The 22,550-nt window shown below is 39.2% G+C and overlaps 2 protein-coding genes across 5 annotated transcripts in view; one reads left to right on the top strand and one right to left on the bottom strand.

Annotated features, from left to right (window-relative positions):
* Positions 1-20,818, top strand: part of PEX3 (peroxisomal biogenesis factor 3) — a 54,784-nt gene extending 33,966 nt beyond the window's left edge. Inside the window, exons 13-14 of one of the 3 annotated variants that reach the window (XR_011994157.1) lie at positions 573-712; positions 20,333-20,818. The gene's annotated coding sequence lies outside the window, so the exon portion shown is untranslated. Of the gene's footprint in view, positions 1-569; positions 3,097-20,332 lie in introns of those variants that run through there. The other 2 variants (XR_003234909.2, XR_003234910.2) reach the window with 2 other exon arrangements.
* Positions 1,073-21,508, bottom strand: FUCA2 (alpha-L-fucosidase 2). Of its 2 annotated transcripts, none has more exons than XM_072719451.1 (7): positions 21,131-21,508; positions 17,621-17,808; positions 13,757-14,096; positions 11,967-12,177; positions 11,537-11,727; positions 6,283-6,391; positions 1,073-4,369 (listed from the first exon to the last, which is right to left on the bottom strand). In XM_072719451.1, the coding sequence occupies exons 1-7, from the start codon at positions 21,367-21,369 to the stop codon at positions 4,229-4,231; spliced, it is 1,419 nt and encodes a 472-aa protein (XP_072575552.1). In that variant the 5' UTR covers positions 21,370-21,508; the 3' UTR covers positions 1,073-4,228. The 2 variants fall into 2 exon arrangements, with proteins under 2 accessions (XP_072575552.1, XP_072575558.1); XM_072719457.1 differs by lacking the exon at positions 21,131-21,508 and adding an exon at positions 18,453-18,843.
* Positions 21,509-22,550: the final 1,042 nt, after the last annotated feature.

Genomic DNA, 22,550 nt, shown 5'->3' with positions numbered 1-22,550 from the left:
TGAGTTAATACCTTACAGCTGTTAATTTATTTGTCCCATAGCATTTTTTTGCTGTTATTTTAGGAGAATATGCTAGTTTTCAAGTTTTAACTGGTAATATAATTGATGCTTTAACTTTTTTGTTTAGAAAAAATAAATAGCATTTCTTTCTGAAAAATAATTCATAGCCTCTAGTTAAATCTATATTCTGTATTTATAAGGATAATTAGGGCAGAAATAAATGGATCATCAATATATTAGATACATTTTCAGTAATATAAGAATATTTTAAGTGACATCACTTTATGCTCCTCCAATATAACATATAGCTAGGTAGTAGAAGGTACAGAATGAATTGTGAAGTCTCTTCTAAGGCCAGGCAAGGCCCAAAGTCAACTGCTAGGGAGTCTATGTCTACAATGTTTAAAAAAAGAAAAGAAAAAACAAATGTAAAAGTGGTGAGGAGAGCAAATGCTTCTTTTCAAAATTTGACAGAATATAGTGATACTATTTTCTAATAGGGTTACAGAAAAACTGCATTTTTGGAAAATTAGTGAATGTGTATGTAATAGGGCATGCATCTCTTCCAGCAGTATTAACCCAGGATTTCATCCAAGGAATATTTGAGACTGAACAGGTGTGGCCTTATAAAAGGATCAAAATCTGGTCAGCTGAAAATTTTCACCTGGAGTCCTCTACACTGTGGAGTTGTGGCAAGTGAAGAGGTGACAAGGTAAAAACCACATGTATTTGAAGCTAATTGGTCTTAGACATTACAAATTTGTCTTCAACTAACACAGTAAGAGCCCTCTTATCTGGGACCCTTAGTTGTTGGGCTAATCCACAAGGTCACTTAAAGCAGGGAATCACACACAAAAAACTTATTCGTAGAGGTCCCTGGGTGGCACAGTCAGTTAAGCATCTGCCTTCGGCTCTGATTATGATCCCAGGTCCTGAGATCAAGCCCCAAATTGGGCTCCCTGCTCAGTGGGGAGTCAGCTTCTCCATCTGCCCTTCCCGGAGCTGATGTGCTCGCTCCAGCACTCTCCCTGAAACAAACAAAATCTTAAGAAAAAAAACTTATTCTTAGATATTTTAACTTAAAGAATGTTTATTTGTCAAATATTTACTGTAAGACCCAGGTCTTTTCTTTTTAATACTGGTTCTGCTTATAGGGATCCTCAAATTGTACAAATCACATACATTGCTTTACATTATATAGTTGTGAGCCAAGGATACAGAATTCTTGTAGATTTTTGCTATATTTTCCTCCAGTCTTTTAGAACTGTTTTGCCCATAGTTAACACCTTTAAATTTTTTAAAAAGGCAACACACTTTTTTTTTTTAAGATTTTATTTTTAAGTAATCTCCACCCAACATGGGGCTGGAACTCACAACCCCAAGATCAAGAGTCACATGTTCCACCAACAGCTAGCCAGGCTCCCTTAAAAGAGCAACACAGTTTTATCTACTCTTTTCAAAGTTCAGCTTGATTTTTGCAGAACCTACAACTCTTCAGACTCATGTCATCAGTTTGTATAATCATGATAAAAAGTTCAACTGGCATAGTCCGTTTATTTGGTAACTGTTTTAGTTTCCTAGAACCGCTATACCAAATTATCACTAATTGAGTGACTTAAAACAACAGAAATTTATCCTCTCAGCATTCTTGTACTTGGAAGTCCAAAATCAAGGTGTCAGCAGGAATATGCTCCCTCTGAAGGCTCTAGAGAAGACTGTTCAATTCTTTCTTGACTCTCCCAGCTTTTGGTGGCCCAAGTATCCCTTGGCTTATAGCATAAACTCCAGTCCCTGCCTCAGTACAGGGCCTTCTCTGTGTGTCTATGTTCTTTTTCTCTTACAAGGATACTTTCATTGAGGACCCACCTATGTACAGCATGGTCTTAGCTCAACACTTGAATTACATTTGCAAAGACAGCATTTGCAAGTAAGAGCACATTCTTGGCTTCCCGGTGGACTTGAACTGTTGGGGAATACCATTCAACCCACCATAGTAACAAATTCAATTCAGCTTGGTAGACATATATTGCAGCAAGTAGAAATTGGAGGGAAGGGTGTGCCAGATAGAAATCTATTACCTGAAAGCATGTAGCTTGCCCTAGGCATCAATCAGTATGCTCTTCCAAGCAGATAGAAAGCTTCAGTTAACCCAGTAAATTGGTTGAACAGAGATTATTTAAAACTGCTTCAACTTTTTCAAACTTGTATAAATGTGTATGTCACTGTGTATGTAGAAAAATTTGATAAGAGTATTTATTTTCTTGAAGATAGGAAGATTCTATTTAACTAGGTCTTTCAGAAACTTACAAAATTGAAATGAACAGAAGGCAAAACATCTGTCTTGTATTCTGTTGTCCCAATTCATATTTAGTTGAAGAGCCTGACCTTTTAGATAATTATGTTGTTTGCTACAGTACTAATAAGAAAATGAGAATCTTATTAAAGTGATACCCATATCTAAAATATCAGTGTCTAGATTATTCAGTCCAATAATCTAGTTTGGTTTGCTTTCAGCATTTCTCTAGTCATTAAAGGAAAATCAGAAGTTACTGAAATTCAAATTCAAATCAAGCCATTTTGTACCTACTTAATAACTCTGAGAAAAGGATTGATGGGAGGATATAAACTATTGGCTTAAAATAGGTAATGAGAGATCTGATTTTTAATTATCCTTACTATAATTCTTGTTCTCATATCACAGATATTTTTTCATATAATTGGGTTAAATGCTGAACTGTATTTTGTCATTTATCTCCCTCATAGCTACTAAATAACTCCCTTTTTTTGTTTTTTATTAGTTTAGTGTTTGGGATCATATAAGTCTGTCCAAGTTGGATTTCTAATAAAATTTTAATTGGGATTCAGAACTATGTAAAATACCTTGGCATGGTTTCAAAAATTTGGTAATTTTAGAAACTTCAACAATGAGTAATTTTTTAAAAAGTTTTCAATGTTAGCATGTTTTAGGAAATAAATATGTACTTTTCATTCTCTATTTGAAGCATTTTTTTTGGAAAAGTGAGATGTCTGCATTTGATTAATGTGACAAAATAGAACCTGCAGTACTTCAAATAAAGACCTGGCCAATTAAACATCTTTTGTTAAGGAGAGCGAGTTCTATTATCAGTATTCCTTTAAATTTACATCAAAATCAATATTATTTTTACTTCATTATTTTGCTTCATTCTTAGATTTGAGTAGAATTCCTAATTTTCAATTAGGTTTTCAAATTCAATTTGCTTGAAGGCACATATAGGAAACATATTTATTAACTTAAATTGGAGTTCAAATTAGCTCACCTACAAAAATTGGCCTACACCTCCAATCCCACACTCCAATCACTCCCCCTCCAAAACCCTGAAAGAATATATTACTAAAATATTAATAGTCATGATCTAAACAATGGCTTTAGCATTTCTAAAATGCTTTGAGCATCTTTGTATGTTTTAAAATACCTACAGTAAAAATACATCAGATTTATGACCAAGAGAGAAAAAAAAGCAATTTTTCTGATAAAAAGACAATTACTATGAGCATTGAATATATGAATTAGGCCAAATTTATTATATACCTACCATCTGTATTAGTCTGCTAGGGCTGCCATAACAAAATACCACAGACTAGGTGGCTTAAACCACAGTAATATGTTTTCTCATAATTCTGAAGGCTGAGAGCCCAGTGTGTTGGCAGGTTCGTTTGTCTTAAAGCCCCCCTGCTTGGCTTGCAAGATGGTGCCTCCTCCCTGTGTCCTCATGTGGCCTTTCATCTGTGTGCTTGCACCCATGGTGGCTCTTTGTCTTCTTATAAGGACACCAGTCATACTGGATCAGGTTCTCTTATTTTATTTAATCTTAGTTACCTCTTCAAAGGCACATTGGGCGTTAGGGCTTCAGCGTGGGAATTTGAGACACAATTCAAGAGACACAATTCAGTCCTTACCACCACCAGTTCCTAGCTACTGTAAACAGAAGTCTCCAGTTCTTAATAACACATGGAGATAAATTCAATGTGAAGAGACTTTGATAGCAAAGTACACTGAAGAGTTAAAACAATTACATGGCTAATTTAGGAAAAACATGAGTAAGAGCCAAAAGGGCTGATTTGCCTAAATAATTAATTGAGTCTTCTTGACCAGTTTCACAATTGCTTTCTCTGTGTGCTACAATTATAGAAATCTGATATTTTCTAGTCTTCGGTGTACCTGCAGCATGAACCTCTCTGTTGCAAATTAGATCACATTAGTTAGTGCCAGGGCCCAGCCCCATTTACTGGGCATCTGATGTAAGGTTAGATGTGGCAGTTCTATCAATAAGCCATTTGGCTTCAAAGAAGTCCAGTTAAGTGGCTGTCCATGTCCCAGCAGTTTAATCTGAAATTAAAAACACACACAAATATTTCCAAATGTATTTCTTTGGCTCACCCACTTTATTGGGAAAGAGTGGCTGGTATTTCTTTAAAACACTATAGTCAGGAGACTCATCTTTTGGTTTTATTTAGTTCACAAGCTATTTTAACCCTTGATCCAAATGAGTGCATACATATGTCTTGCTTCTGTATTCCTCTCATATAAAAGTGTGCAAGTGTTGGAAAAGAAGAATTGTACAGTTTGAATAGTGTCAGAGTAGGGAAAATTACTCTGGAATCAATCCAATGTAAGATCTGTGTAGTTCTTACACAGAATGTATGGAGAAGGGTCCCCTCCCCAATCTGGTTACCCTTCCTCCTAAGATTTTCTAGTAACTAATCAACAGTACATAAGTCTGATCAATTATTACTGTAATTGTTTTATATCCTTAGTCTTATACTAAGTGGATTTAGATATAAATAATTTTCTACATGTCTGTGGTTATTTTGAACCAGAAAACATTGCCTATCACGTAGAGCAACACAAAAACAAAACCTATGAACTTTTCAATAACAGTATTAATAGGAGCCAAACAGCATATAGATAAAATTTAAAAATGATGTCATACCCGGGCTACTAAGCTGTAATTAAACATCAAATTTGAATTTCCATCTTCCTTTCTGCCTGATATTAGTCACAGTGTTAGAAATGAAATATGGAAAAGGACACAAGAAGAAGCATATGGACGATTTATGTCCAAGGAAATTGTCAGCTTCTTAAAAATAAGCTATAAAATATATCCAAATGAACTCAATATCAGATCTGTTGGTTACAACTGTTAGATTAACTTTCTCCAAATTTTTTTAATGACCTTAAAATAGTAAGGCCACAACATCTTACTTTTATTCAGATATATTCTGGGATGGGATGTCTGGGGGAGAATGTGAATTCATTTTATATATGTATGTATGTATGTACTTATGGATTCCAGATCATTTTGGATGTTTGCAGAACTTGAACAACCTAAAATAATTGTGAAAAAGAATATCTATTTTATGTTGACACTCATGGAGATAAAATAGCCGTTTTATAAATTTAGCTTTCTGGGGGCGCCTGGGTGGCTCAGTCAGTTAAACATCTGCCTTAGGCTCAGGTCATGATCCCAGGGTCCTAGGATCAAGTCCCACATCAGGCTCTTTGCTCAGTTGGGAGTCTGCTTCTCCCTCTTCCTCAACCCCCCCCACCACTGCTCATTCTCTCTCTCTCTCTCTCAAATAAATAAAATCTTTTAAAAAATCTATTACAAGTTTTGTTTTCTGGGAAATGAAAGAAAATTCTCAAAGATTTGACCAAACATTGCCATTAATTAAGTTCATTTTAAAATTACAGGTATCACTCACATTTTGAAAGTTTGTGTTATGTCACTTCACTTTTATGAAAGACCTACAGTAGTACCTGTTTTTGTAACTGAAAGAAATCTGAAGACGATATTCACTTTTACAAAAAAAAAAAAAAAAAAAAAGGAAAAATAGCATTCAGTGTTTGTTTTGCAGAGAGCCATTTTAGAGGCAGTGTACACCCAAAGCAGCAATGGGAGTGGCAGCAAGTTCCTTCCTACACTCAGCATCTCAGCATCAAGCTACCATAGCTTTGAACTGTGTCTGTGAGCATCTGGGCTGTATCTCAGTGTTTTGTGCATCCATTAGCAAGATGTGTTCTAAGGTATCAGAAGAGCCTAAGAGAGGTTATCTTTGGGCTCTGAGACTGTTCAGAAAAACTTCCATATAAATTAATGGTAAATGCTCCTTTGCTTTATATCATTTCAGCTTATGAAAGGTTTCATTGGAATGCTTTCAGATAGTGGGGGAAACCTGTACTCTTATGAGTTATAAAAGGATCATAAATAAAGACAATTAGTAAACATAAAATCTCCTTACCTGTGTTACTCCCAGAGTAGCTATGGGTTGGCTAAGAAATAGACTTCTTGATGTGGGCCATTCAAGAAATATGGCATAGACCAATTTTTGTTTACGTTTAGATGTGTACCTGGTTAAAAAGGGAGAAAAGCAGAGTAATATTTTTCATTATAGGTCTGGTTGGAATTATTTTATAGAGACACTTCCATGCAATAGATATTTAACAATGTGTTTATTAGCATAGGGAAAGAAAAATAACTCCATGGTAGAATAAAAAGCACCCAAAGGGGGTTCCCAATTCCAGCGTGTGTGCTGGGGACTGGAGAGGAGTTCCCTAACCCACCAAGAAATTCTCAGACCCCAGCTGGATGTCCTGCAATTTCAACTCCATTCTGACACTATCTACTGGGAAATAGTGCCAGATTTCCACAGTCAAGGATTTGGTCCTACAAGACTACTTGCCTGTACCACTCTCAACTTTAGACACCAATCACAAGTCCAGGTTATCACCTGGTCCTCTAACCCATAAGCTACAGATGGTAAGTTCCAACAACATCCTCCTTGGGTTTGATTTTCTACAGCAGTTCACAGAACTCACAAACATTTTACTTATTGGATTACCAGTCTATTATAACAGGAGAAAACTCAGAAACAGCCAGAGGGAAGAGATGCTTAGGGCAAGGTATGGGGAAAGGGCTTGGACCGTCCATGAACTCTCTAGGTGCACATTCTCCCAACAATCTTGAACCTCTCTGAACCCCATCCTTTTGGGTTTTTATGGAGACTTCATTACATGGGTATGATTGATTAAACCATTGGGTATGGGTGATGGATTCAACCTCCAGCTTCTCTCCTCAACCTGGAGGTTGAAGGTTCCTGTAAGATTCAACCCTGTAATAGCAAGGTGGGATCTCCTGGCAACCAGCCTCACCCTTTGGTGAAGTGAAAAAGTCACCTTGGCAACATAACAAAAGAAATCTTTATAGTTCTCATCACTCAGGAAATTCGAAGAGTTTTAGGAGCTCTGCGCCAGAAATGGAGATAAGACCAAATATATACTTGTCATTATAAATCATAATACACTAGTAACTCCTTCCCCTACTTCCCCTCTACTAAAAGGGACAGACATTTTTCTAATATTCATCAGACAGTTCTCATGGGGCTGAAAATAGGCAGGGAAATAGGTGCAAAGAAGGTAAGATGCAAGAGTAAATGGCTTTCTACCTGCTAATTCAAATCTTCATATTCCCTCATCAACATGTATGTGTCAATGCTGGGCCAAGTACTGAGGCTGGTGTTAGGAATACAACAGAAAACAAAACACAGTTCGTTCTTGTTCTTACAGAGCTTAGACTAGAATGAGGAAGACAGACGTTCAATAATCACATAGATAACATCACTGTGAGTTTTGACAAGCACAATGAAAGAAAAAGAAAGTGAAACACCATAACCGAGGGATGGATCTCTTCAGATTAGACCATCAGCAAGAAGCCTCTCCAAGAAAATGATATTTAATCTGAGACTTAAAGGATGAATGAGAGAAAAGGAGAAAACGTAAAAACAATAAGCTATTGTTTAAAGGAAACAACTCATTCTTTTACTTAATTTTTCAACAAATACATATTGAAATCTTAAAATCCTAATCACTGTTAGAGCTGGAGACATAGCACTGAACATGTCCTCATGGATCTTATATGATAGTGGGAAAAATTAGAATGAACAGGTGATGATTAAGTGCTATCGAGCAAACTGAAGCCAGGTGAGGACAGAGCATGCTAGGTTAGAAAGGAGGGGTAAAGGTGTTATTTTAAATCTAATCATCAAGGACGTCCTCTTTGAGGAAGTGGCATTAAGGAGACCTGAAGAATGTGAGGGAGCTATGAGAGTATTTGGAGGAAGAGAGAATAGCAAGCACAGAAGTCCTCATGCAAGAGTATGCTTGGCCTGTTGACATGGCAGCAAGGAGGACAGAAGGAAAGGAATGAGGGATGGCAGGATGGGAGACAAGATCAGAGACAGCAAGGAGCCAGGTTGGTTTTTTGTTTGTTTTTTTAAGATTTTATTTGAGAGAGAATGAGTGGGTGAGAAGCAGAGGGAGAGACAGAAGCTGACCCCCCGCTGAGCAGGGAGCCCAACATGGGCTAGATCCTAGGACTCTGGGATCATGATCTGAGCCAAAAGCAGGAACTTAACTTATTGAGCCACCCACACACTGCAAGAAGCCAGTTTTTCTAGGACCTTGTAAGCCTCTATTAGTCCTGGCTTGTTCTCTAAGACTGGAAGCCACTGGAAGAATTTGAGCATAAGAGTGACATAACCTAGCTTTATTATTTAAAAAGTTTTACAGCAGAAAAGAGCAAGGATGGAAAGATCACTTAAGCTACTGAAAGAATCCAGGGGAGAGATAATAGAGACTTAAAAGATGAGAGTTGCCACAAGAGAGGACGAGAAGTGGCTGGATTCTAGGTATACCTCAAAGAGAAAGATGATGATATTTGCTGATGGATTGGCTGTGAAATATAAAAGGAGAACTAAGGACTCCCAAGATTTTTGGCCTCACAACCACCTAAAAGGATGATGCTGCCATTAACTGAGTTGGGAAAGATTGTACACAGAGCTGGTGTAGAGCAAAATTTAAAAACTAGGACCTCAGTTTTGGTGCTTATACCTCCATGAGGAAATGCTGACTAGGAAGCTGAAGATATGAGTAGAGTTCAAGAAAAGAGATCAGCACTGTAGAGGCCACTGGTATTAAGAGGCACTTCAATCTGTGAAAATGGATGTGCTCACCTGAGGAATAAATAGAATGGACCTGGGGAATAAAGATAAATAGGAAGAATGGAAGTCCAAGGACTAAGCCTCAGGGTATTTGAAGGTTTAGTGGTAACTGGAGGTGGAACTAGCAAAAGACATTTAAGAAGGAGCAGCCAACAAGAAGATATGGCAATCAACAGAGTCAGATGCTGCCATAAACTCAGAAAACAAGGACCATGAAGTGACCCTAGATTGTGAAAGGATGGGTTATCAAGGGCCTTGGTAACAACAATTTTATGAAGTGTGGCGGTGGAAGCCTGACCAGAGTGGGGGCAAGAGGAAACTGGAGCAAGAAATTGGAGTTAACATATAAAAAAAAAAAAAAAAATTTGTTTTAGCATATTTTACTCTAAAAGAAAGGAGTGAAATGGGGAGATGCCTGGAAATCTAAAGGCTAAAGAGGTTTTTTGTTTTTTTAAAAGATTTATTTATTAAAAAAAAAAAAAAGATTTATTTATTCATGAGAGACATAGGCAGAGGGAGAAGCAGGCTCCCTGTGGGGAGCCTGCTGCAGCACTCGATTCCAGGACCCCAGGATCACGACCTGAGCCAAAGGAGACACTCAACCACTTAGCCCCCCAGGCATTCCATGAGTATTTTTTTAAGATGTAAGAAATAACACATTTGTATACTGACAGGAAAGGATCTAACAAAGAGGGAAAATTTAAGATGAGCGGGAGAGAACCACTAGGATAATATCCTTGAGTGCCTAATCTGGGATGGGATCCAGGACACCAGGAAATATGTGTGAGTGGGTGTGTGTCTATGTGTGTTTCAGTCACATGTAGCTACTCATGGTCAGTCATGGAATAAGGAGAGCTAAATTTAACCAAAGGTGAGGTTTTAATCAAAGTCAAGTGAGTACAACAGAGAAAGAATGTATGCAGTGGAGTGACAAGCCACAGAATCTGACCTGGATAAGGAAGAGGGCTGAGGGAGAGAAAAAAAAAAGTCACAGATGGTATCATTAGTGGATCAGACACCAAAGTGCTGTGTGGAGTGAGCTGAAATATAAAAGGTGGTGGAACACAACAGAATGCTTCAAACTGAGAGCGTGGAAAAGGTGCAATTCTTGGTAATGCAGGATCCAGGGCATGACCGAAATAGGGTGTAGCAAAAGTAGAGTGGACAAGATCCCAGAAGAGAGAGAACAGGAACCGAGAGGTCAGCAAATTAAAAGAAATGTGAATATAGGTATTCAAATCACTAAAAGTGATGTGAAGAGTAGTTCTGGGGACAGTGACAGTGAGCCAGGGCTGAAATCTTGAAGGATTGTAAGAACCTGAGAGTCTACAGATGACTACAGAAAGGAGGGGCAGCATGCACCGTACAGGAAAGAGCTCCAGTGGGGAATGGGGGCCACATGTGGTTGGCAAAGTCCACAGGAGTCAGACAAGGGGCTTCACAGCCCTTGTTAAATATTTGGCTTTTAATTTTATTTAGTGAAATAAAATTTAATGGAAAAATGGTTAATAATTGTGAGATTGTGATCAGACCCCCTGTTGTCAAATGTATGCCCAATACAAATTTTAAAACCAGATTTAAACTAGTTTCTGTAAAATGAAGGATTGGTATTGAGTTCTCACTGTGGCTTCCCCAAGATGTTCTAAAATTCTACAATTAGTTGCTTCTGTCTAGATGGCTTTACTTTATTATCTTCAGTGAGTTGACAATTAGTTTTAAGTCATAAGTCAAGTAAGATCAAAGAAAGACATTTAGTCTAATCTTCTGATTTATACTTGGTCAGCTGTATTCACCTGGTGACAATGAAAGGTTAATTTTTTAAAGCTTCACTGTTGCTACTTTGTATTTATATATTTTAAGACCCCACATCAGAAACCACCATATTTGCAGAGTGTGGTTCAGGTACTCACAGGCACATGGAACCTTGCAAAGCTCAGACATTAGCCTGAAGGAAGACTTCTTAAAGAAAATTTTAGTTAAAAGAAAAATTAGCAAGTTAAAATGATTAATTTAAAAAATTCAGGTTAGATTTATTAGAACGAGGTGAACAAATTATAAGTTCTTTTCTCAGTTAAAATAATGCTGTTATTTGGGCTGATTTCAAATATTTTTTTCTGCCCTTTGGCACCTCTCTTTAGCTAATTTCATAAGATGGAACATCTGCAAAAATGAGAATTAAATGACTAAACAGAAATCTTCCTTTTGTATTAACCCACTCAACATCTTTCATGTTTCTGAATGGCTTATAATTTTTATAAGAGCTGACTATTTTTCACTAAAGTTTGCCCACTATTAGGAAGTTTCCAGAGAAGATTTAAGCTCGATTTGATAAACAATAAGTGTTCAAAAACGTGCTCATTTCTTCTGAAGTTTGGAAAGTGATTTATATAAATAGGCATGCATCCAATTTCCTTTTTTATACTACTTTTCTCTTTATATCTCTGAGAAATTTTAGATGCCTTCCTCCATCAAATAGTACTTGGTAACAAGAACTTACCACACATTTGGGGTGATATCGTCACTCTGGGACCTCCAAGGGTGAGTTTCATAAATGGCTTCTCCATTGACTTTCAGCCAGGTCCCCATTTGCCTCAATCGCTCCTCAAAAATTACAGAAATGGTGCCATCATGTGTGGGCCCAATATTCATCAAAAGATTTCCTCCACATGAAACTGTTTCTACAAGTTGCTAAAAAATTAAGAATAAATAAAGTTCTTAGGTAGACGAAACAATTCCACTGTGAATGTGTTAATAATACGTTGCATTTATGTGCTTACACCTGCGTATGTAATCACTATCCAGAAGAACAAACACAGAAAGTAGAATAAAATACAGACCACTGACCTATATAAATTATAAAAAATAATTTTCACACACTCACATAATTAAGAATATTATTTTAACAGTCACCAGAAGTTTTACTGTACCTTCACTAGCTCTTTGATTGTAAGATAGTCATCAATCCCAGCATCTCTCCTGTAGCCCCAGGAAAACTTGTCTATTGTCATGCAGTTTTCCCATTTATGAGGCAAAAGATGTCCTGGGTTGTAACGATCACTGCAGGTATAATAGCCGCCATGCTTACATATGGTACCATATCCCCACCGGTCATTGGTGACAACTGTGTCCCGAACTGGGCTGAAATATAATTTTTAAATAAAATATAAAATATTTTACATAAAGGGAAATGTCACTGAAAAGAGATCTAACTGAAATCCACTCCTAAAAATAATCATAGCATAATATAATGCAAAGAACATGGTTTTGAAGTCAAATACCTGGGTTAGTTGCAATCCTGGCTCTGTCACTTTCTAAGCTCCCTTCCCCAAAGTAAGTGACCTAACTCCTCTGAAGAATCAATTTCCCCATCTGTTATGAGAACAGAAATAATTTATGTAAAACACCTAGCTCAGTAACCAGCACATACAGCACTTATAAGACTATTATACTATTATTTGAAGCTCCTTGTCCCACATATTATGAATGATAGCCAGAAGTGAATTTACACTCAAAACATTCTTCTCACCTAGGACTAAATAATCTCATATATATATATATATATATATATATTTATTTATTTATTTATTTATTTATTATATTAATATATATTATATATATTATTTATATATAATTTTATATTATATAAAATATTTTATATTATATATTATTTATATATAATTTTATATTATATATATTATATATATTATTTATTATTATTATATATATTTATATATATTTATATATATAAAATATAAAATATATATAAAATATATATTATATATATATATAAAATATAATCTAGCCTTTCTCTTAAAATTGTGCCTGATGTTGAAAAATCTTCAGAAAGTTGAATGTTGCCACCATGGAATTTATAGTGGCATGAAATAATCCCCATAATATTATTATCAGAGCTCCTGCACCTCCCCACATAGAAGAGAGTTTGACTTACAAGCTGAAGTGACCGATTCCCACTCCTTACCCTTTAGAAGTACCTGAAGACACTGCTGCTATAAGTATCGAGAGCTCCCCACAGTATTCTTATGTGCACCTACGTGTGTGTCCAGGGAACGCACGTAGAACACTCCTTGACTTCAGAGCACTATACCGAGTATTTTCTAGTTACAAATATAAATTTGGTCCGTGTGGTTTAAGCCTAATAGAAGACCATAGCCAGAACTCCTTGTTCTAATGGAGCAGTCTGGAACATGCTGGAAAGCAACAGGTAAAGAATAGGAAGTGAGAATGCTGATGTAGGAAAGGAGGAGACAGACAAGAGTGACAGTGATGGAGCAGCAAAGAGTATCAAAGAGTCAGAAGATAAAAAGAAGGAAAAGAGGAACTAAAAAGCACAGAATCACAAAGTTATGAATTGTCTCAATAGGAGATGAAAAGGGGGACCCACAAAATTAATGTTTTCAAAGTTCTTGATTTTGTGATTTTATTTTATTTTTTTTTAGTGATTCCAATGTTTTTGTGATTTTAGTGATTTCAAGATCAGACTGTTGAGTTGTATTTGACTCCTGATTTGTAACTCTCACTGACTGATTACTCTGAGTAAAATCTGATATATCTAAGAGACATTATTTACAAGGATTTCCTCCTACCCCACACCATAGATGAACCTGAAAGGGAGTATTTCACAAAGCAAGGGAACTCAAACATTATACATGTATGTGGAACATTTAGGGTCATTACAGCAATCTAATAGCATACACACCTTTTGTTATATAACCAGGCTAAGAAGCCTGTGCTGTTCCAGTAGTAATCAGGGGCATCTGCATCACCATCTGACCACAGGATCTCTGGCCGATACTTGTTCACTAACTCATAGAGTTCTGGCAGCATCTTAGAAACTGGAAATTGTTGCTGTTGGAATGACCTGGACTTATCCTCAAGGAAGAGTGGATGAAACCATTCAAAAAGGGAATAGTACAGTCCAAAACGCAGATCAGTCCTGTTCCTAATGGCCACCTCAAGTTCCTTGACGAGGTCCCTCTTCGGCCCCTCATCTACAGCATTCCAGTTCCAGGAATACTTTGAGCCCCACAAGGTAAAGCCTGCACAATTATATTGAGTCTTTGTGAGAATGTGAATCTGTTTAGCAAATTTCCACCCATACAAATGCCAAAACAAATTAGATAGTACATGTGACATACAGAAACTTTTACAACTGTGTTATGGCACTCTTTCATACACATGTTCTGCTTTTATATGAGCAACAAATGAGAATTTGAACAAGGTGGAGCCAAGGTTTTTTTAAGTAACTTTCTGGGTACCCCTGTGTAGTCTGTGTAGTCTGATATATCTCCTATATTTTTCCTCTTAGAATATAAGCCTCTTGAGGGGCAGCATGAAACCTGCAGTGTTCCCTGATATATCCCCCAGCCAACTGTTAGCACAGGGTCTCGCATAAAATCATCAACACAAGCAGATTACAGCTAAGATGGGAACATCTTCCATGTCTACCATGCTAAACGATGACTGCTACTACTTATAATGAAGATTCTGACATGCACTCCTGCAAAAGTCTTGCTTGCCTCCTAAACCAAAGATCAAAGTACGTTTCCTGATTTGGTGATAATTTTATGTAGCATGAGTCTTAGAATACTGGTGATCCATATCTAATAGTAAATCTTTCACCTCATCGTTCATCATTTATCACCAGAAGGGGAAAAGACACTACTCCCCAGTAGTTCTATACTTTAAAATATTCCCATTTGTAATCTCATCCTTCTCTAAATTCATAAACTTAGATGTTTCTCTTTAAATTACTGAAATTACCTACCAACTAAGTGGGTAAGAAAAATAATGTGTCTGCCATTAAATAAGTACTTTGACATGATTCATATTTTAAAACGAATTTGGGAGCACCTGGGTGGCTCAGTGATTGAATATCTGCCTTCGGTTCAGGTCATGATCCCGAGGTCCTGGGATCAAGTCCTGCACCAGTTCCCCACAAGGAGCCTGCTTTTCCCTTTTTCTATGTCTGCGTCTCTGTCTCTCTCATGAATAAGTAAATAAAATATAAAAAAAAACATTTGCATTTAGATTATTCTATTTAAAAACATTAGAAATTCTATATAAATTGAAATAATATAAAGGCCTCAAAAATTTTAATTAGTGCCTAGGAGCATAAGTACATTGTTACTATCCCACTGAAATCTAAATGAATCTTTAAGAATAGATACACATAAGGCACTTTGTATCTACTCTCATAAAGTAGGACAAGTTTAAGATTGACACAGTCTTCAGATTCATTTTCAAGAAGCTTTTAAAACAGCTCACTCTTGTTCCAAAGGTGGTTGTAAGTAAGCTTCAATGCAGTGCCAATATTTAAAGTCCTATTCAAAATATTTCAATTTGGAGGTATCTGGTTGGCTTACTCAGTAGAGCATGCAAATCTTGATCTCAAGGTTGTGGGCTTGAGCCCCATGTTGGGTTGTAGAGATTACTTAAAATAATAATAAATGTTTCAAGTTGACAGTCTCTATTTGCCAGACAGTACTAAAACCCACAAGGGGGCGCAGCCCGGGTGGCTCAGCGGTTTAGCACCGCCTTCAGCCCAGGGCCTGATCCTGGAGACCTGCGTTGGGCTCCCTGCATGGGGCCTGTTTCTCCCTCTGCCTGTGTTTCTGCCTCATTCTCTCTCTCTCTCTCTCTCTCTCTCTCTCTCTCTCATAAATAAATAAATAAAATCTTAAAAAAAAAAAAAAACCCCACAAGGGTCTTTGTCACCACCATTTTATGGTGATCTCTCACAGAGAGATCTTCCTGTCTATTAAGCTCAGTGGGTTTTTTTCCATAAAGCAATGAAAACATGAGTCCTAGAAAGTTTACAAATGTGGGCTTCATTATCTGTCCTCAAGGTAGCATTAAAAGTTATTTTATTTTTAAATAATCTCCCTATGTAATACTTTGTGCCATACAACTTAGAGTTCCTAGACATCAGAAAATCAACATGTTCACAAGCAAATACACTTTTTAAATATCTACCTCAGTAATAGAAACATCTATAGGAAAAAGCCATTAAGCCACTAGAATGTACCCAAAGGGAAGAGTATTCTAAGATAATTGCAGATATTTGGTTTGGGTTCTTCCCTTCTATTCCCCTCCCTACCCGTGGAGAAAGCACTGAGGCAAAATTGCTTATACCAAGGCAAAGATGGCCATGCAAAGGAAATTGTCAAATGAAGTAACGTGGTTGGGATAGTAACAATTTATTGATGTTTCCTTGATCTTTTGGATACTGGAACAGTAATGGGTGGAAACTCTCCTATTAATGTAGGACCACTGTGATGGATAATTTTATGTGTCAACTTGACTAAACCACGGGGTGCCCAGATATTTGATTAAATATTTTTCTGGGTATGTCCACAGGGGTGTTTCTGCATGAGATTAACATTTAAATAGGTAGACTGAGTAAACAGATTGCTCTCCCCAGTGTGGGTAGGCCTCAGCCAATTTTTGAAAACCTAAACAGAATAAAAGACTGAGTAAGAACTCTCTCTGCCTGTCTGACCTCACACTTTCTCCTGCCTGGGGGCTTAGACTTGGACTAGAACCTAAATCATCATCCACTTTCCTGGTTCTCAGACCTTTACACTCAGACTAGAACTATATTGCCAGCTCTCCTGGGCCTGGACTTCTCATCTCCACAACTCCTTGACCCAATTTCTTATAATAAATCTCTTTTTATTTATCATACTTCCACCTGGTTCTGTTTCTCTGGAGAACCTTGATGAATACAACCACTGTGTTTCCTTTTGGATATTCTTCTGCCATCTCTGACATTTACGGGCACCATTACAGGTCCACAGATTTCCTTCCAGGTGATCTGTGTCACTTTCATCACTAGCAAATTGTCCACCATTTGGCCATCTAAGAGTTGGCCAAAAGTGCAGCAAAGTGTGTCAGTTATGACACAAGACTACATAAGCACAATCCCCATGGTGATGGAGCCTTCCCAGAATGCATTACAGAGGTATAATGAAAGGAAAGTGGTGGCTCAGTCACAGTGAGGTGTCAGACTCTTGGTATCAGCCCAGGTCATGATCTCTGGGCTGGGCACAAAGTCTGATTGAGATCTTCTGTCTCTGCCCTTCCTTCCACTCTCTCTCTCTCTCTCTCTCTCTCTCTCTCTCTCTCTCTCTCTCTCAAATAGGTGAATAAATAAAATATTTTTTTTAAAAAAGTTAAAAGTTAAGTTATGGCTTAAAAAAAAGTTAAGAGGGCAATTCTAATTATAATTATAAGCTTGGGAGCTGCAACCCACATCTCACTTCAAATAGCTTCATATGAAATCTTGGAAATACCGTTAAATATGCACATAACAAAATGTGATTTTTCTTTTTTTTGTTTGTTTGTTTTGTTTTTATGTGAGGGTGTCTGATCCTTCTACAAACCTAATGCCTCTCAATTGGATGGAATATATGGTCCTTTTAATTACAGGCAAACATCAGTAGCCACTAACTGCTGCTCCTAAGAGAAAACTGATTTCATGTGTTTTAGTTTCTTCTTCTGAAAGAACTACTTTATATTTCATAATTAATTGTCAGTGTTTGTAAATGTCGCACTTATTTACCTTCATGATGTTTGGAAGTTAAGACGATGTATTTGGCACCAGAAGCCTGAAAAATATCTGCCCAGTGGTTTGCATTAAAAAACTTTGCTGTAAATAGTGGTCCGAAATCTTCATATTTGAAATTAGGAGGGTAATTATTTTTCATAAATTTCACATATGTCGGTATCTTTTCCTTTTGCCAATACCACCTAAAGGGAGAAAGAGAAACAACATATAAAGCATACATATAAACATTTGAAATAATTGCCCCAGCTCCCTTTACAAATTCCCCCTTACTCAAATATTACCTAGATTCTTTCTCACTTCCCCGTTAGTTTGACTTTGCCTTAAAGAAAGCTTATATAAACTCTCATTTTCCATCTATTCCTCTGAACATTCTAGACTACCCCACCACCTATTTGCTCTTAATTCTTCATGGTTAAATCACAGCATGTAGTATGTATCTTTATATCATCCTTTGCAACATCAGCCACAGTCTTCAAAAGGAAGATAACATGCATGTTTTATATTCACTAGCAAAAAACAAGTGAAGGTGTTGGCAACAGTAAAATTAAGATGATACTGTTATTTTAATATATTGACTCAGCCTTTAAGGATTACTTGTTATGCATTCATTCTGAGCAAGGCCTTCCTGCCTTTGGACAAGGTTGTGTGAAGCAATGCCTGGCTGTCACCATGTGACCATGAAGGGACAAGTCAACAAGCTGAGGATGACCGAAATAGGTTAGTTCTTTGATTTCATCAATGAGACAACTGCCTCTAAATTTATTGCTGTGTTGGGAAAAAAAAAAAAAAAACCTATTATTACATCATTTATTTAGGTTTCCTGTACCTTGAAATGAAAGTATCCTAATTGATCCATGATGCATTTTTGCATTTTAAGTTGAACTACAAAAGAGAAACTGGGACAGGACAGTCAGAAAGTTGAACAAGGATAAAGGATTTCTTTTTCTCCCAACAAGGTTTAATTTGAACCTGCATTCTCTACTACAGTCTAGTTACTTTTCAAATTCCATACTAGTAGAGATGAAAAGAGGCACTTACTGTAAACAATCCATCCTTTATATGTGGGCTTGAATTCCCATTAAGGACAATCAGATATACTTATCTCCACCATTGACTGTCCTGAGTCAAATTAGGGTGCGGAGCAGAGATTTAGAGAAGACACAGAGCAGAGGGAAATCATAGATAATTAAAGAATCTTTTACAGGGTTGGGGCATCCAGATGGCTCAGCAGGTTAGGTGTCTGGCTCTTAGTTTCAGCTTAGGTCATGATCTCAAGATTGTGAGAATCAGCCCTGGGTAGGGCTCCACACACATCACGGAGTCTGCCTCTCTCTTTCCCTCTGCTCCTCCCCCTACTTGTGCACTCTCTCTCTCTCAAATAAATAAAAGCTTTTAAAAAAAATCTTTCACAGATTTTTTTCCAGACCATCAGAAATATATTCTAGTTATTTTTTTTTTAACACTTTTTTCTTTCTTGAGAGAGAGAGAGAGAGAGAGAGAGAGAGAACATGAACAGGGCGGATGGGCTGAGGGAGAAGCAGACTCCGAGCTGAGCAGAAAGCCCGATGTGGAACCAGATCCCAGGACACCAGGATCATGATCTAGTTGAAGGCAGAGGCTTAACCAACTGAGCCACCTGGCACTCTCTAGTTAGTTTTATATAAGCAGTATCTTTATTGAGGTCAAAATAAACAACTCTGTGTTTAATTGTAGAAAATGAAAAAAACATTGCAAAGAATAATATGACTCAAAACTAGTTATTTTTGGTACAGCACTAGTCTCAACATCAAATCCTCTTCTAGCACCAAACGTATGTTTACCTAATATTCCTGCTTAAACAAAATGATAACATATAATTTATTATACGTTATGAGGGGAAGAAAATCTTGATATGAGGGGAAGAAAATCTGGTTTTGTACCTGGCTAATCTGAAACATTGAAAAATAAATTCAAAGTGCCTTATAGCAGTAAACTTGCAAACAGATTTATAAAATCCTGAAGTAAAAATGTCTGGTTATATACAGTAGAGGGGAAAGAAAGAGTCCCTTGTTTTACAAGTTGATTTCAAAAGAGTATACAAATAGTACTCCATAGTTTACACAGTTCTTTGACATCAGTTGGCCTAATTAAAAAAAAAAAAAAAAGGTTACTGCTTGCAGATAGTCAATGTCTCAGTAGAAAGTGGTACAATGTATACAAGTAATGTTAATATAATACCTAGTTTATACTCTATTGTATCTACTATACATTGCATATATTAAATTGGATGCGTACTATGTATATAGTATAAAATGAAGTTAAATACTCCTTTATTTTCTTATTTTACACAAGAATATATTATATATGTGTGCACATTATATATGTATACATTTGTAACATTTCTATCTTGAAGAATTTAATACCTGAAGTATTTAATCGGCAAAGTTATATGAAACAATTAAAAATTGTAAGAGATTACATGTGCATTTTTACATAGATCTCAAGAGAGCCTAAAGAGCAATTTTGTGCAGCACTTTTCATATAATAATCTATTAATAGGGATTTTTTTTAGGCTAACATTCTAGAATTTTTTTTAAGTAGGCTCTGGGAACCCAGTGCAGAGCTCAACAGGGGCTTGAAGTTGGCACCAGAGATCAAGGCCCCAGCTGAGATCAGATGCTTAACTGACTAGGCCTCCTTCTAGAACCTCTTTTTTAATTCCTACAGCCACACGTGGTAACATCTTGACTTTAAAGAGCCTCGGTGTCCATCGAAAGATGAATGGATAAAGAAGATGTGGTCTATGCATACAATGGAATATTCCTCAGCCATTAGAAACGACAAATACCCACCATTTGCTTCAACGTGGATGGAACTGGAGGGCATTATGCTGAGTGAAGTAAGTCAGTCGGAGAAGGACAAACATTATATGGTCTCATTCATTTGGGGAATATAAATAATAGTGAAAGGGAATAAAGGGGAGAGGAGAAAAAATGAATGGGAACTCTCAGAAAGGGAGACAGAACATGAAAGACTCCTAACTCTGGGAAACGAACTAGGGGTGGTGGGAGGGGAGGAGGGCGGGGGGTGGGGGTGACTGGGTGACGGGCCCTGGGGGGGGCACTGGGGGGTTTGAGCACTGGGTGTAATGCCATATGTTGGCCAATTGAACTCCAATGATTAAATAAATAAATAAATAAATAAATAAATAAATAGCCGGTGCACGCCCAAGTGAACCTAAGTTTACATCCCCTTAATGCCTGTCTTAGCCACACTTCATGGCAGAACAGCGACGGGACACGGAGTGTGGACGACGGTTCAGCCGAGCCTCGCCGCTCCTGCCGCGCCCGCACAGCTGGGAGGATCTGGGTCGCTGGGCGGCTGCAGCGAGGTGACCAGGCGGAGGCGGACCCCGACGGCGCTGGCAGCCGCGGGGGGGAGGGAGCGCGGGAGCCGGGGGAGGGGGTCCTGGCTGCAGCCCGGGCGGGGCGGGGCGGGGGGAAGCCCGCGGCGGGGCGCGCTCACCAGAACCACTCGCTCCCGAAACTGGGCACGGAGAACACGCCCCAGTGGACGAAGATGCCGACCTTGGCGCGGTCGAACCAGGCGGGCAGCGGGCGGGCGTCCAGGGACGGCCAAGTGGGGTCGTAGCGCGGCGCGCGGCGGGCGGCGGCGGGCGGCGGCGGGAGCAGCGGCAGCAGCAGCGGCAGCAGCAGCGGCGGGAGCAGCGCGGGGCCGAGCCCGGGGGCCGCCGGGGGCCGCATGTCCGCGCGCCCCGCTCGCTCCCAGCGCGTCCTTCCGCGTCTCCGCCGAGCAGGCCCGGGCGCCGTCAGCTGACCGCGCCGTCGGGGCGGAGGCGCCCTCCCGCGGGCGTGGGCGTGGACGAGGGCGAGGGCGAGGGAGTGTCTGCGGCCGGGGCGGGCGGGTGCTCCCGCGGGCCGAGCTGCTCAGCTGCGAGTCGGCGTGTCCGCCGGGCGGGGTGCGGGGTGCGGGGTGCGGGGCCGCGTTCAGCCACCTGCAGGGGCAGCGCGACCCCACAGACTGGGCGAGCGCCACGGACCGACCGGCTCGGCGGGACCCTGGACCCCGAGGCCGAGGCGGGAAACCCCCAGCGGGTCACCCAGGACCCCCAGCCCATTCTCGGGCCCCTGTATGCCCCCCCCACCACCACCACCCGCCCACCAGGCTTCTGGGTGTGTGAACTGTGGCTGTCCGCCTGGGGGCCTGTCGGCTGAAACCCCAGCAGTGTCCGATTCAGGCTGGGAGCCCGGGATCTGCATTTCTAGCCGAGTCCTAGATGCCCCTGACGTTGCTGGGCCCGGTCACCGAGCCCTGAGAATCACTGCAGGACGCGCAAGGTGAAACCCGCCGCATGACTGTGTAAGACACCTGCAGGCGTGGGCAAAACAGCCCGAAACTTGGAATGATTGATCAAAGGACATCATTAGAAGCTCACCTCTCCCCTTCATAAGTACTTTTAGGGTAAAACCAGGATTCCTTCTGCTCCTGCAAAACCCCTCTCGGCCCTTAATGGGCCTGTTCAAATGTCACCTCCTCCCAGCTTTCCGTCACCGCCTTCCCTTCCGAATGTTTTACTACCCAGCACGTGTTCCGATTAACATCTCATTCCAGCCAATAACATAGGATTCCGTTGATGGTTTTGTAGTTAGGACCACACAGATCTGAGTTCCCAATAGGCTGTGAGCTTCCTGAGGACAGGGATGGCAACCGTTTCTGTAGTTTCTGAATTTAAAGAAGTGCCTGGTATGGAGCAGCCCTTAAAGCATATTTGTTGAAGTCCTTCCATGAACTGGGTTCTAATTATTGAGCTTTAATGAAAGAACAAAGAAGGAAATGGCACTAACTGTCCTATCTCTCTGCAAAGACATAGGAGCAGCACCCCAGGTGGAAGGGCAGTTCCCCCTCTTGATGCAGTGTCAATGGC

This window comes from Vulpes vulpes, chromosome 1 (assembly GCF_048418805.1).
Source record: "Vulpes vulpes isolate BD-2025 chromosome 1, VulVul3, whole genome shotgun sequence".
Lineage (NCBI taxonomy): Eukaryota > Metazoa > Chordata > Mammalia > Carnivora > Canidae > Vulpes > Vulpes vulpes.
The sequence above is the reverse complement of the archived record's forward strand: the minus strand, read 5'-3'. Positions and strand labels throughout refer to the sequence as shown.